The following is a 15,373-nucleotide window of genomic DNA, read 5'->3' on the forward strand; positions in this document are numbered from 1 at the left end:
TCTTTCATCTTGCACATGTGCTTTAAAGAATCATTTCACCTTTAGTAACATTACAGCCATATTCAGGGTGTAACATGTTACTAAAGCACCTGCCAACACCCTGAACTTATTCCCCTCTCCCTGCACTCGCTGTCACAGTTCAAACAAAACGCAGCCATGTGAGGCTCCGCCCACACAGCTGTGTCATTCATTCACAGAGTTCGGTGAGTGAATGAACTACAAATTCCATCCAACACCACAGCAGATAGCTTGTAGTTCTTATTGAACTATGAGGGAGCTGGTGGGCACCCTCCTAGTTGATTGATATTCCTGGACTTCGAGGTACAGGCCGACAGCTGTACTGACAGTCTGCAGGACCCGGACATTGCAACTGCGATTCGCTATTTGCAGGTGCAATGCTTTACAGGTGCCTAGGAAAAAAAAAAAGGTACATTTTCACCTTAAAACCATGCACTAATTTCTTTGCAGTAAACTCCTTTAAATCATCATCCATGGCTTGATGTTTATGACAGCTATTTTATCTAGGGAAATTCCACAACCTTTTTGGAGGTACAAGGGGGGAATGAGGTTGGGAAACACTGCTCTAGGGCTTGCTTGATTATAGTTTTTAGTTTGATTTCTACAGTTGCAATACACCTCCATAAATACATTTCATTCGCTCAATGCTGAATGATTTATATTTCCATAAATGCAATAAAATAACAGTATAAAATGGATATAATACATAACCCAAATCACTATTTAGTCTGTAGGAGAGTTATAGAGTTCACAAACTCTGCGATATATCTGAAAATTGATCAATCCTGAAGTACTGACGGCCAATCTAATTTCTTGAGGCCCAAAAATGTCAGAACAGTACAGATATCCCCCAAATGACCCCTTTTTGCAAAGTAGACAATGAAGAAATTAAAAAAATTATTTTTTTTATATACTGTCATCAGTGCAGTACAGCATCATCATATAACTGGTTTGGCGGTGATCAGGGACACTGACTGGTGACAGCATGAAAAAGACAAAAAAAAAAAAACAAATTGGAAAAAAAACGCAGTTATTTACCTGTTAACTGTATTTCCAGGAATCTTCTAGGACAGCTCACTTGAGAGATAGGGCTCCTCCCAGGAAACACCCGCTCCACCTTTTTTTTTTTTTTTTCCCTTTATAGGCGTCCTCTCTCCCATTGGCCCCCAGTATAAGAATATGACCGAAGGCCTAGGAGAAAACAAAGAAGAAAACCGGTAATAAAGATATCCCCCATAGGTTCGCAACATACCTGCACATAATTGTGTGATCAAACAGTAATCGGGGGGGAGTTACGCTGTCCTAGAAGATTCCTGGAAATACAGTTAACAGGTAAATAACTGCGTTTTCCCGAGTCATCTTCTAGGACAGCTCACTTGAGAGGAGTAGAATAGAAATACGTACATTAGGGCGGGCACCCTGCTTGTAGGACCTTCCTGCCAAATGCCTGGTCCTTGCTGCCGATCAGATCCAGCCTGTAATGCTTAGTGAAGGTGGCGAAACTGGACCACGTTGCGGCTCTGCAGATCTGTCCGGGGGAGGCCCCCCCTTTTTCCACCCAGGAGGCCGCAGTGGCCCTCGTGGAGTGGGCTTTTAGGCCGGGCGGTGGTGACAGGCCTGCCGACTTGTAACCTTCCGAAACTGCCTCCCTGATCCATCTGGCGATGGTGCCCTTGGAGGCACCGTCCCCCTTCTTTGGCCCCTGGAATAGGACGAAAAGCCGGGACGAGTGTCTCCATGTCTTTGTGCGTTCGATGTACGTGATCAAACACCTTCTAACGTCTAACCTGCTATAGTCCTCCGTGCTGTCCGGATCGGCCGCCAGGGAAGGTATTACTATTTCCTGAGATCTATGGAAGTGTGACGCGACCTTAGGTAGGAAGGCCGCGTCCGTGCGGAGGATGATTCTATCCAATAAGATGGTGCAGTACGGCTCGATCACTGAAAGGGCATGCAACTCGCTGACCCTGCGGGCAGAAACTAGTGCCGTGAGGAGGATGGTTTTAAGAGTCAAAGATCTGAGCGAACACTCATCCAGCGGCTCGAAAGGCCCCCGCTGAAAGCTCTTCAGGACTGTGCCCAGGTCCCATGTGGGGAGTTTTGGCATGGGCGGGGCACGGCGCCTGGAGATAGCCTTCAGGAATCTGATTACTAATGGGTCTGCCGCCAACCTCAGCTCGAGAAAGTTCGACAGAGCCGCTACCTGTACTTTGAGGGTATTGGCGGCCAGATTCTTATCCGCCCCGGCTTGAAGGAATTCAAGAACTGTATGCAAAATGGGCGTGCCCGGTGCTTCGTTTCTGACCTTCCAGGCGGACAACTTCTTCCAGAACTTGTCGTACAAGGCGTTCGTTGACCTCTTCCGGCCATCCAAGAGGGTGGCGACCACTCTTGCCGACAGCCCCTTTTCTGCTAGCCTGTCCCGCTCAGAAGCCACGCCGCTAAGGACAGCCTTTCTGGATGAGGATGCATCACCCTCCCTTGGGTGAGTAAATCGCGTGTGGGTGGCATCATCCAAGGGTCTGCTAAACTGAGCTCCTTCAACCGGGAGAACCAAGATCTCTTGGGCCAGAATGGCGCGATCAGAATAACTTTGGCTTGAGACAACTGGATCTTCTGTATCACCTTCGGCAGTAGTCTGAATGGAGGGAAGGCATAAAGGAGGTCTCCTTCCCACTGCTGGGCTAGCGCATCTATCCCCTCGCTTTTGGGGTCCTTCTGCAGGCAGAAGTACCTTTCCCGCTTTGTGTTCTGGCCGTTGGCAAATAGATCGATAGAGGGGGAGCCCCACCTGGCGCAAATCTGATCGAACGCTGACTGGCTGAGGCACCATTCTGTCTGGATGACCTCTCTTCGGCTCAGCTGATCCGCCAACTGGTTCAGGTCCCCTTTCAGATGTACTGCCGTGATGAACTCTAGGTTTTCCTCCGCCCAGCTCAGGAGGGATCCGGCCAACTCCATCAGCCTTGGGGACCTTGTGCCTCCCTGCCTGTTCAAATACGCCACTGCAGTGGTATTGTCGGAGAGAATCTGGACACCTCTCCCCCTTATCTTTTCCTGAAAGGTCGTAAGTGCCTTGAAAACTGCCAACAGCTCCCTGTAATTTGACGACCTGCTGGAGTCTACTGCACCCCACGTGCCCTGGGCCAGGCCGTCTTCCATATGGGCGCCCCAACCAGTCATGCTTGCATCCGTGGTGATCCGCACTGGGCTGGCCAGCCTCCAACTTCTTCCTCGTTCCAAGGTGAGGATGCTTCCCCACCACCTTAGCGATTCCTTCACTTCGTGCGTGATGCGGATCCTGGAACTCAGACCTGCTCGGCTGCCGTCCCAGTGGGAAAGGGTGTGATTTTGCAGAACCCTGGAGTGAAGTTGCGCCCATTGCACCCCTGGTATTGCCGCTGTCATCCGCCCGATTATTCTCATCGCGGTCCTGACCGTGCAGGTCGACATCCTCCGGAGGGCCCTTGTGTCCTGCCGCAGGTTGAGGGCTTTTTCTGATGTTAGGTACGATCGGGCCTGTGCGGAGTCCAGGACGTACCCCAAGTACGTAATCCTCTTGGAGGGGGTTAGCTGTGACTTCTCCTTGTTGATAAGCCACCCCAAACTTTCCAGAAAAGATATCGTACGTTCGATGTGCGATCTCAGGCCTCCTTCTGTGTCCGCAAATAAAAGCAGGTCGTCCAAATAGGGGATGATGTTTATCCCTTTCAGTCTCAAAACTCTTAAAGGCTCCGCTAGAATCTTGGTGAATATCCTCGGGGCCGACGACAGGCCGAAGGGGAGTGTGTTGAACTGAAATAGCACCGGACCCTTTTCGCCTTCCAGCGCAAACCTCAGGAATCTCCTGGAATCTTCTCTTATCGGGACATGCAGGTATGCGTCTTGCAGATCTATCGAGGCCATAAACACCCCAGGTGAAAGGAGTTCCTTCACCGTGTATATGGATTCCATACGGAACTTGCTGGGCCTCACGAACTCGTTCACCTTCCGCAGATTCAATATCATCCTGTAAGTACCTGACGGTTTTTTCCTTAGAAAGAAATGGGAGAAGAATCCACTTCCCCTTTCCTCTTCTCTCAACTAGCAGATAACGTTCTGACTGAGCATATCTTGTAGGAGGTCCACCAACGCATCCGCCATGGCCCTGTCCTTTGGCAGGGGTGTTGCAAAGAATCTCTGAGGGGGGGCCCTTGTGTACTCTATTCTGTACCCCCTGTGGATGGCCTCCAGAATGTAGGTGTTCTGGGTTATCCTTAGCCATTGTGCGTGGAAGCGCCCCAGCCTCGCTCCCACCTGGCCTCTCCAGTCACTTCGGCTGGGTTTTGGGTCTATTCTGGCTGGGGTTGAAAAGGAACCCTCCCCTGCCTCTCGGCTCGTTCCTGCCTCTTCTCGCGCCCCAGCCTGGGCGCTGGGTTTGGAACCTAGCTTCCCTCGACGTGTATCGCCTGGATGGGCGAAACCCCTTTCGTCCAACCTGCCTGCTGGGGACCGGGAAGCTCTTTTTCCTGTCGGCCGACCTTTCCAGGACTGAATTCAGCTCCGGGCCGAAAAGGAGTTTTCCTTCAAACGGCAGGCCACAGAGTTTAGACTTGGAGGCCAGATCCCCCTGCCAAGATTTCAGCCAGATAGCCCTCCTCGCCGTGTTTATGAGCGCTGTAGATCTAGCAGAGAGTCTGATGGTCTCTGCTGATGCGTCCGCGATGAAGGCTACCGCTTTCTCCAGCACCGGAAGGGATTTCAGAATCTCTTCCCCCGGGGTGCCTTGTTCCAGATGCGAACGGAGCTGCCCCAACCACACATCCAGGGTTCTGGACACGCAGGTCGTTGCCACTGCAGGTTTAAAATTCACTGCGGACGCTTCCCATGCCCTCTTCAGGAAGGCATCCGCTTTCCGATCCATCGGGTCCTTTAGGGACCCACCGTCTTCAAAGGACAGGTCCGTGTCCTTCGAGATCCTCGAGAGAGGGGCGTCTGGCTTTGGGCAAGTCTCCCAAACCGAGGCATCTTCCTCCTTAAAGGGGAAACGTCTCTTGAGGTTCTTGGGAAGGAAAGCCTTCTTCTCTGGCTCTTCCCATTCTCTCCTGATCGTGGACCATAGGGCAGGGTGTACTGGGAATGTACGGCTGCTTTTTGCCTGTAGCCCTGCGTACAGTTGGTCGTGGAGAGAGAGGTCCTGCTGTTCCTCCTCCAGATCCAGGGTCTCATAGATCACCTTTAACAGGTCCTCCGTGTCTTCCACCTGAAAAAGGAACCTGTCTGCCTTTGGGCCCTGAGCCTCAATCTCACCCTCCTCCGAGTCTGAGGTGTCCGACTGTTCGGCCTCTTCCCAGTCCCTTACCGGCGCTACCTTGTCCAGCTTCCTCTTTTTCCCCCCTTGGGTGCCAGAAGTGCCCGGTTGGGGCTCATCCTGGGCCGGCCCCGGCTTCTGTTCCCTGAAGCTTTGAAATGTCTTGGACATCTCTTGTGTCATATTCTGTAGGAAGTCTTTAAAAAGAGATCCAGACTCCTCCTTGATGAGCTTGTCTATGCACCCCTGGCAGAGCTGCTTCCTCCAGGAGCTCGCCAGTTTCTTCCTACAAGTGGCACACTTCTTTTTCTGCTCACAAGGAGCTTCTTTCTCCCCTCTATCCTCCTCCTGTGGGCCCATCTGGGGACAAGGAGATACACGCGTTCATGCGTTTGTAACAGTAACGCCTCCCCCCCTGTGCCACTGTGAAAGCTCCAGCCGTGGGCCTGGGGGGGGGGGAGAGGGAGGCTGTGTGTGCGTGGGGGGTACCCAATTATCTCGGGAGGGGGGGGGGGGGGGGGGAGGAGGGGGGTAAAAACAAAAGAGAGTTGCCAAACAAAGGCCCTTACCTTACTGCAGGCCTCCCCCGCTCCTGACAGATCTGCCTCCATGCTGCCGCAGACTCTGCCTCGGTGCGGCGGTTTTTCAGGGCTGGTGGGCTCCGCCCCCCCCCCTGCGATCCCCCCTCGCCGACCCCCCTCTCACGGCCGCCGGTGGAGAAGCGGCCGTGGCACGGGTTCCTTCCACGGTCCGCCGCCCATTTCCAAGATGGCGGCGGCCGTTCCATGCTCCTGCGCCGGAAGTGACGACACCCGGCGCCCGGAAGTGACGCGATCGCAGCGTCCAGACCTTCCGCAGCCGAGCCTCCTGGCCATGCTGCCGGGATCCAGGAGCAGGTAAGACTTACCTGAAACCCCGCAGGGAAAGGCACCAATGCCTCGGTCGGCGGAGCGGGCTCTACCCCCCTGGAGAGCCCCGCTGGGACCATCTGGGGCCGACGCCCCCACCCTACAACGGGCATTCCAGTGTGAAACTGGCTGAAAGGTCCACCCCCTCACAAGGCCCCTGCCTCGCTTGGAGGAAGGGGGGGCCTCAGCCAGGGACCCTCTGTACTCCGCCAGAGAGCCCAGACAAAAATAAAAAACGGGCGTAGCTCCTTCCTGGCCGGAGGAAACACTAAAACTGGGGGCCAATGGGAGAGAGGACGCCTATAAAGGGAAAAAAAAAAAAAAAAAAGGTGGAGCGGGTGTTTCCTGGGAGGAGCCCTATCTCTCAAGTGAGCTGTCCTAGAAGATGACTCGGGAAAAATGTATAGATTTTTTTAGTTACTTTTTTTTATATTACACTATAACCAAAGTAGTATAATGTTACCATAGTAACATTGTACTACTTTGGGGAAGTGATCAGTATTTTTTATTTTTTTTATTTATTTATTTATTTTTTTACACAATTTGATTGCTTATAGCAAATAATTTCTTTGCTCTAAGCAAGCATTTAACTGAATGAAATTGATTCATTCAGGTTTTTTTGTTGTGACTAGCTGTGATTGGCCATGGCTAATCACATGAAACAGATGGGCTGTAATTGGCCCAGCCTGTGCATGTGATCACTGTGACCATTCACAACTAGACAAACTTGTATACAATGGATGGCATGAAAGGAAGGCATCCATTTTATACAACTGTCATGTGACCTGCTGTGATTGGTCACAGCAGGTCATATGGTACACAGATCTGTCATCGGTCGTGTCCGAGGTACACAGTCGGTGACAGATCTCGCCACATCTACGGCCCTGAAGGCACGCGCAAAGCCCGATGCGGGAAGGACGTCATATGACGCCCTACCAGAGGGACGAGAGGTTCGCCTGGCAGTCATTTTACTATAAGCAGGGCGGGAAGTAGTTAAACATTTGCCAATATCTGTGCTGAAACGAAGGCTGGCTTTACAAACAGAATAGGAGTATACCTTTACCAGCTTCTGCGTCACTATCCTCATCAGTGTCCGACGCTATTGCCTTCTTATGCCTCTTTTGAACAATCTCCTCTTCACTATCACTTCCTTTTCCAGACACTACAAAAGACACCAAGAAATTGAGAAGTTTGAGCGGCCTGAAATAGGCAAGTATATACATCTTTGTTATACAAGTTAGAAGAGATTGGGTAGCATTTTTAAGATTAGTTAGGTATATTCTGGAATTCTACTTTAAAAGAGAGCTCAGTACAACTAACCTGATTTGTGATCTTGTTCTTCACCATCAGAATGCTGTGGCTCATCGTCTGATCGATGTCGCTCATTTTCTTCATCATCTGAATGTTGACGTTCATCGTCTGACTGTCTGTGCTCCTGATCGTCATCATCAGAGTGCTGCTGCTCATCATCTGATCTCTGCCGCTCCAGTTCATCATCTGAATGTTGAATTTTTAGCTCCTCATCGTCTGATTGCTGATGGTCATGGTAGTCTCCATCAGAGTGCTGCCTCTCATAATCAGAATGTCTGTGTTCATTGTCCTCATCGTCTGACTGCTGCCTGTGATCTTCACCATCAGACTGGTGGTTTTCATGGTCCTCTCCATCAGACTGCCTGTTCATCTCATCATCCGATCGAAGGTTACCCTCTTCATCAGAATGCTGGACCTCATCATCGGAGTTCTGCATTTTTTCCTCTTCGTCTGATTGATCGCTTTTATCATCCCTGGCCCACTTTTCATCCTCAGAATGAGCTTCTTTTTCTGAGCCCTCAATATCTGAGTGACGGCTACTGTGATCAGATTTGTGCCCTCCATCTTCATCATTGTCTTCATCATGATAATGTTCAGAACCGCTATGCTGTTCAGCATCTGACTGATCGTTTTCTTGATCGGATTGAACATTACCTTCAGACTGATCATCTGACCTCTCTGAACGATTGTAACTACCGCTGTGCTGAGAGCCCGCTTCATCCTCACTGTCATCGCCAAACAATTCTTTATTGCTGGGTTTCACAGTAGAATGTCCATCATCATCATCATCGTCCCGTTCACTGTCACTCCCAGAAGGATTACTAACCGAGCCAATGTTCCTTGGTTCTGAATCAGAGCCGGACTGTGAATCAGAGTCTAGAATAAAAAACAAAAAAATTATAATAATTTTCTAATAAAAACATATAGTGGGTGCTGATCTCTGATCTCATAGGCACTCTCTTATCAACCCTTCTCGTATAAGGCCACTACAGCGCTCTTTTAATTATTATCCCTAAATGGTGAATACACAGCTCTGTATAGTTATCTCTCTTCTTTGTAATTATCTTTTCCAAATAAAAGTGTTATATGCAAAATTCATTCCTAGGGGCCTCCTCAACTCATACTACATAGAAGGAAAGTGCAGGGACCATTGTAATGCACTGCAGTGACCTGAAAAGCCCATACAGGGGTTGTAAATGTGCATACAAACCTAAAACATAAAATCTCACTTACTGGTAGTTCACCCTCCTTCCCCTGTCTTAAAGGGTTAGTTCACCTTTTCAAGAAAAATGAAGAGGTGAACACCCCACACTTCCTGTACTTAAATTTTTGGGTGATGCGCTGTCAGTGTCCACGCAGCTGGTGCAGCATTCTGTCGAATTGAAATCCCTGTTCTTCTTCCCTTTCTTTCTGTAGGGCTTCCAGGGACAGAGCAGAGTGATTCTGAATGGTCAAAGTGGTCACATGCCAGTGCTGACCAATTAGTATCCCGATCCCGGAAGCCCTACAAAAAGAGGGAGAAGAAGAACAGGGATTTCAAATCCCGAGATCACTAAAAGGACAGTGTGAGCACTGACAGATAATTACCCATGAAGGTAAGTATAGCGGGGACTGGGGAGGTTGTAGAGCACTTGTTCACCTTTTCATCATTTCTAGAAAGGTGAACTTCCACTTTAAGCCCAATGGGAAAATATCTACCCTTGCAGCGAGCCTATGCTACAAGGGTTAAATACTCATCTTGTCTAGAGAGTAGAGGCACAGGCATGATTACTTATCCAACTTCCCACTCCAGTGCCGTTCCCATCTCCCCCTCGAAGCTCCTGTCTGAGTAGTCCCAGTGTCATCATGTACAATATAGGGCTGTTTACCATGCATTGCACATGGAGGGGATGAGCATGCAACCACAGCCATCAGCAGCTTAGAAAGGAGACTGCAGTTGACTGTTCACACTGCTGGAGGGACCCCGCTGGAGTACAGAAGAAAGTAAGTGTTCCTCTTTATTCATGCACCACTAGGCCCAAATGAGCATACCACTGCAAGGTAGATTTTTTTCTAATTCCTGGAATTGGGTGTTAAAGAGGAACCTAGTGATTTTTCGTATTCCCTGGCAATTGTTCCTGTGTGTAACACACAAAAAAAAAAAATAATCTATATACACACACACACATAGAAGTCTATAGAGTTCTTATCCTTCCATCTCAGTTTCCTTCTTTATCAATGTGCTTCCGCACCACCATCTTGGCACAACACCTCGCAGGTCTCTGCCAGGTCTATATGCGCTCTCCTCTACTCCTTGACTGTCCCTCGGCATCCTCACGTCCCGCATTCCCACATGCATTCTGCGTTGTACTTGATTATGTCAGTGGAACTCTGATTGACTGAATGTAGGGAAGAAGCAGCCGCCAAGACCAGTCTTAAGGAGGACATCGATGGATTGAAAAATGGCTAGTTTAGCAGGGACTGGCTGGATTTGGTTCCATGTGTGGCCACTGCAGTTAAAAATAAGTTGATCTACTTATCAACTTCTGTTCAACGACCCTGTTGGATAAAAGTCACTCGATCAGCAGCTGCAGTGCTGATCTGTGTATTCTGACAGTGGGGAAGTCTCCCCGATGTCAGGATACAATATCACAGCGGGGTTGATTCCCCCATCCACCTTGAATGTGTGAATGGAGCAATTGGGTCAGTTTTTGTTGTTCAGCCTGTGGGCTGAATGTTAAAAACTGAACCATGTACAGCCAGCTATACAGCCTGGAGGGCACTTGTTGGAGTGGAGGATTGGGTGAGCAAAATGGCTTTTCCCGCCCCTACACAAGTATTTGATCCCTGAAGTGTGGAGGCCACCCCAGGGGGAGAATTTTTACTTTCCCTTCAGTTCAGCAATAAAGCCCCAAGACTTATTTATCACTGTCTGAGTCCTTGTCAAGGAGATTCCCCCTCTCTGCTTGTTATGGTGACTTATCACCTGGATAGAAGATGGTGAGAGATTCAAAATGTAAGAGTGGAAGAGGGGAAATCTTCCAACAGGGTCACCCATTGTACTGACAACAAAACTTTCCCCTTACCAAGCAGACAATTTTTTTCAATACCTGCTGTGTCTCTGGAACAGGAAGTAAAATCCCAATAGAAAACAGATGGTATACAACAACCATTTCTAGAGATCTACCAGCCGTGATCAGATCACCAACCCCAGATCTAATATACAGTGCATCCAGAAAGTATTCTCAGTGCTTAACTTTTGACACATTTTATGTTACAGCCCGATTCCAAAATAGATGAAATTTATTTTTTTCCTCAACATTTTACAAACAATACCCCATAAGGACAATGTGAAAGAAATTCATTTTGAAATCTTTGCAATTTATTGAAAATAAAAAACAAACACATGCACAAAAGTATTCACAGCCTTTGCTCAATACTTTGTTGAAGCCCCTTTAGCACCAATTACAGCCTCAAGTCATTTTGAGTATGATGCTACAAGCTTGGCACACCTATTTTTGGGCAATTTCTCCCATTCTTCTTTGCAGTACCTCTCAAGCTCAATCAGGTTGAATGGGGAGCATCAGTGCACAGCCACTTTCAGATCTCTCCAGAGATGTTCAATCGGATTCAAGTCTGGGCCACTCCAGGACATTCACAGAGTTGGCCCGTAGGCACTCCTTTGTTATGTGGGCTGTGTGCTTAGGGTCGTTGTTCTGTTGAAATATGAATCATCACCCCAGTCTAAGGTCCAGAGCACTCTGGAACAGGTTTTCATCAAGGATGTCTCTGTGCATTGCTGCATTCATCCTTTCTTCGATCCTGACTAGTCTCCCAGTTCCTGCCACTGAAAAATATCCCCACAGAATGATGCTACCACCACCATGCTTCACTGTAGAGATGGTATTGGCTAGGTGGTGAGCGGTGCCTGGTTTCCTCCAGACATGACGCTTGGCATTCAGGTCAGAGTTCAACCTTTGTTTCATCACACCAGAAAGTTTTATTTCTCATTGTCTGAGAGTCCCTCAGGTGTCTTTTGGCAAACTCCAGGCAGGCTGCTATTTGCCTTTTATTGAGGAGTGGCTTCCATCTGGTCACTCTACCATACAGGCCTGATTGGTGGAGTGCTGCAGAGATGGTTGTTCTTCTGGAAGGTTCTTCTCTCTCCACGGAGAAACGCTGGAGCTCTTTCAGAGTGACCATCAGGTGCTTGGTTACCTCCCTGGCTAAGGCCCTTCTTCCTCGAATGCTCATTTTGGCCGGGCGCCCCACTCTAGGAAGATTCCTGGTGGTTCCAATCTTCTCCCCATTTACGGATGATGGAGGCCACTGTGCTCATTGGAACCTTCAATGCAGCAGAAATTTTTCTGTACCCTTCCCCAGATCTGTGCTTTGATACAATCCTGTCTCGGAGGTCTACGGACAATTCCTTGGACTTCATGGCTTGGTTTGTGCTCTGGCATGCACTACTACCTGTGGGACCTTATATAGACAGGTCTATACCTTTCCTAATAATGTCCAATCAACTGAATTTCCCACAGGTGGACTCCAATCAAGTTCTCAAGGATGATCAGTGGGAACAGGATGCACCAGAGCTCAATTTTGAGTGTCATGGCAAAGGCTGTGAATACTTATGTACATGTGTTTTTTTTTCGGTTTTTATTTTTAATAAATTGCAAAGATTTCAAAACTAACTTCTTTCACTTTGTCCTTATGGGGTATTGTTTGTAGAATGTTGAGGAAAAAAATGAATTTAATCCATTTTGGAATAAGGCTGTAACATAACAAAATGTGTCAAAAGTTAAGCGCTGTGAATACTTTCTGGATGCACTGTACATGATCAGATCACCGAGCCCAGATCTAATATACATGATCAGATAGATCACTGACCCCATATCCAGAGATTTGTTTTTCACTACCTATTGTGTCTCCGGAACAGGAAGTAAAACTTCAAATACAACACAGATGGTATACGGCAACCATTTCTAGAGATCTGCCACCAGTGATCAGGTCACCGACCCCAGATCTGCCACCAGTGATCAGGTCACCGACCCCAGATCTGCCACCAGTGATCAGGTCACCGACCCCAGATCTGCCACCAGTGATCAGGTCACCGACCCCAGATCTGCCACCAGTGATCAGGTCACCGACCCCAGATCTGCCACCAGTGATCAGGTCACCGACCCCAGATCTGCCACCAGTGATCAGGTCACCGACCCCAGATCTGCCACCAGTGATCAGGTCACCGACCCCAGATCTGCCACCAGTGATCAGGTCACCGACCCCAGATCTGCCACCAGTGATCAGGTCACCGACCCCAGATCTGCCACCAGTGATCAGGTCACCGACCCCAGATCTGCCACCAGTGATCAGGTCACCGACCCCAGATCTGCCACCAGTGATCAGGTCACCGACCCCAGATCTGCCACCAGTGATCAGGTCACTGAACCCAGATCTAATATACATGATCAGATCACCGATCCTGGAGCAATCACCAACCCCACAGCTACCACCGACTCCAGATCTAATATACAGTATGTGATCAGATCACACTGATCCCCCAGCTATCACCGTTCCCCCCGATTTAATACACATGATCCCCCAGGAAGTCTGTTCAGCTGCATAAGGATTGGGAGCCCCCCGACTATCATCCCCCTGTACACACCAATGGAAGGCAGAGCATGCTGGGAGTCATAGTTCTACAATGCTCACACAGTCACATGTCCCCTCCAGTACACCTGAGTGTGATCACAGTGGGAGCCCCCGGTACTGATCACTCCTCTGGGAGCCGAATACCGACCACACTGCAATGGAAATGTATGACAACCGCACCTCACCCCACTCACCTTCCCTTTTCTGCTCGGGTTCTGACTCGCCATCACTACCGAACAGACCCTCCAACACGTCCATAGCCGGGACCAGCTACTGCAAAGCAAGGGAACAGTCGTAAAAGCGGAAGTAGGTGGTCACCCGGAAGAAGTCAGAGGCGGATGTGTTTATGATATGTTGTTTCCCCCTCCCGGTCTGAAGGGGGCAGTGTGTGCACCGATCATTTCTGTGATGTCCGGGGACACGTCCTGGGACTAGTCATTTCTATATACGATGGGGACGTACTAAACTATATATTGGGATGATTGGCTGCAATGCTGAACACTCTCATTGGGTGTCACTATATTTGTACACTCATATATGGTCATGATTATGTTGTCACTCACAATATGTTCATCATTACTGCTGATCCCATGTTACAGTAGTGGTGGCTGATGTGTGACTTCACTTACTGATCTGTGTGCAGCTGTAACATGGCATCATAGTCCGTTATACAGAAACAATGGCAACATGACTCAATGTAGTCATAGGAATAGAGTAAGTGGTAAAATGAGTATCCGGACCCCTGAGGATATGTATCCCCTGAAGTAACTGCACATGTGCTGATTTCAGGCCGAAGAAACCGATCTCTGACTTTAGCACAGAGCTGCCACAGTTAACCCCTTACAGGCTGCAAGCCACTGAAGCTGATCCCGCAGATCACTTTGGGTTGCAAGATCAGGTTGAACCTATACAGGGTTAACTGATCTTGCAATCCATAGCAGGGGTGGACTGACAATGGGGCCCCCGGGAAATAGGGGATCATGGGGCCCCTGTGTCCTCACCCACGCTCAAACCACACCCAAAAAAAGCCTATGAAAGGTACCAGGGGTATCTCATGGGGCCCTCTGCTGACCCCGGGTCCTCGGGCAGTGCTCGAATGGTCAGTCCACCCCGACCCATAGTGATCCGCAGGATCAGCTTCAGCAGTTTGCAACCTGTAAGGGGTTAACTGTGGCAGCTCTGTGCTAAAGTCGGAGATAAGCGATCAGCTTCTTCGGCCTGAAACCGGCACATGCGCAGTTGCTTCAGGGGATACATATCTGCACGGGTCCGGGATACTCATTTTACTGCTACACGGGGGGCAGCTGTCACTGTGTCGGAAATCCGGGATCACCCCAATAACTGGCCGAGACCTTCACAGAGTCCGGAAGCTCTGCTGGCATCCTGTCATGTACCCCCTGTGATGATGTCACCCAGTGCGGCCCACACCCCACTAGGGACACCACTGTGTATGTGTAAAGCACTACATTTTGAACTGTTTTATTAGGAACCTGGAAAATGATGTTTAAAAAAATGAAGATGAAAAAATGAAGACTAAAAATTACAAACGCAAAGGAAAAAAATGAATGCATTTCTGATAACAATGTGGTTGTTAATGATCTGCATGGGGATTATGGCTGGAATATAATGGTTACACATCCCATACAAAATAATTTCACCTTTATAGTTAAAACTATGGGTAAAATGACTTTTATATATGGGGATTATGAATGGAATATCATGGTAACTCTTAACCTATTTCGGATAAGCAAATGCATATAATTATTTTTCTGCATGGGGATTATAGGTGCATTTTTGTGGATACACATGCCAAGGATCATATTTGATCTATTTCTGAAAAGATTATGGGTATAGTTATTTTTCTACATGGGGATTATGGGTGGAATGTCATGGTTAAACATGCCTAGGAACAAATGTGACCTGTTTCTGATAATAATATTAGAAGAGTTATTTTTCTGCATGGGGATTATGGGTGGATGATCGCAGATACACATGCCAAGGACCATATTCTGACTCAACTATAGGACGATAAACGTTATCTCCCACGATGTATACAGCTATACCACGTGGTGTTGAATTTATCCCTTGCATCGGGTCAGAAAGTTTAACTCAATGAATAAACTCACATGTTGAGGAAGTCAGATGAGGAAACCCATTTGAATTTTGCGTTTAATGCCAAATATTCATAGGTAGAAAAACGTTAATGTTGTAAGCA

The 15,373-nt window shown here is 48.5% G+C and overlaps 2 protein-coding genes across 3 annotated transcripts in view; both read right to left on the reverse strand.

The window, feature by feature from the left end:
* The window catches only part of LOC149442478 (RNA polymerase-associated protein LEO1-like), a 39,975-nt gene extending 26,484 nt beyond the window's left edge, over nt 1-13,491 (reverse strand). The window contains exons 1-3 of one of the 2 annotated variants that reach the window (XM_089656084.1): nt 13,353-13,491; nt 7,537-8,403; nt 7,280-7,378 (exon numbers count right to left, since the gene is read on the reverse strand). In XM_089656084.1, the coding sequence (XP_089512210.1) occupies nt 7,280-7,378; nt 7,537-8,403; nt 13,353-13,416 (1,030 nt within the window). In that variant the 5' untranslated portion in view covers nt 13,417-13,491. Of the gene's footprint in view, nt 1-7,273; nt 7,379-7,536; nt 8,404-13,352 lie in introns of both variants that reach the window. The other variant, XM_089656083.1, reaches the window with a different exon arrangement.
* LOC149442479 (uncharacterized) lies at nt 4,328-5,695 on the reverse strand. The gene has a single exon (XM_089656082.1). The coding sequence runs from the start codon at nt 5,666-5,668 to the stop codon at nt 4,328-4,330; it is 1,341 nt and encodes a 446-aa protein (XP_089512208.1). The 5' UTR covers nt 5,669-5,695.
* Nucleotides 13,492-15,373: the final 1,882 nt, after the last annotated feature.

This window comes from Staurois parvus, unplaced genomic scaffold (assembly GCF_062004578.1).
Source record: "Staurois parvus isolate SC_StPar_1 unplaced genomic scaffold, SC_StPar_1.0 ptg000885l, whole genome shotgun sequence".
NCBI classification, from domain to species: Eukaryota; Metazoa; Chordata; class Amphibia; order Anura; family Ranidae; genus Staurois; species Staurois parvus.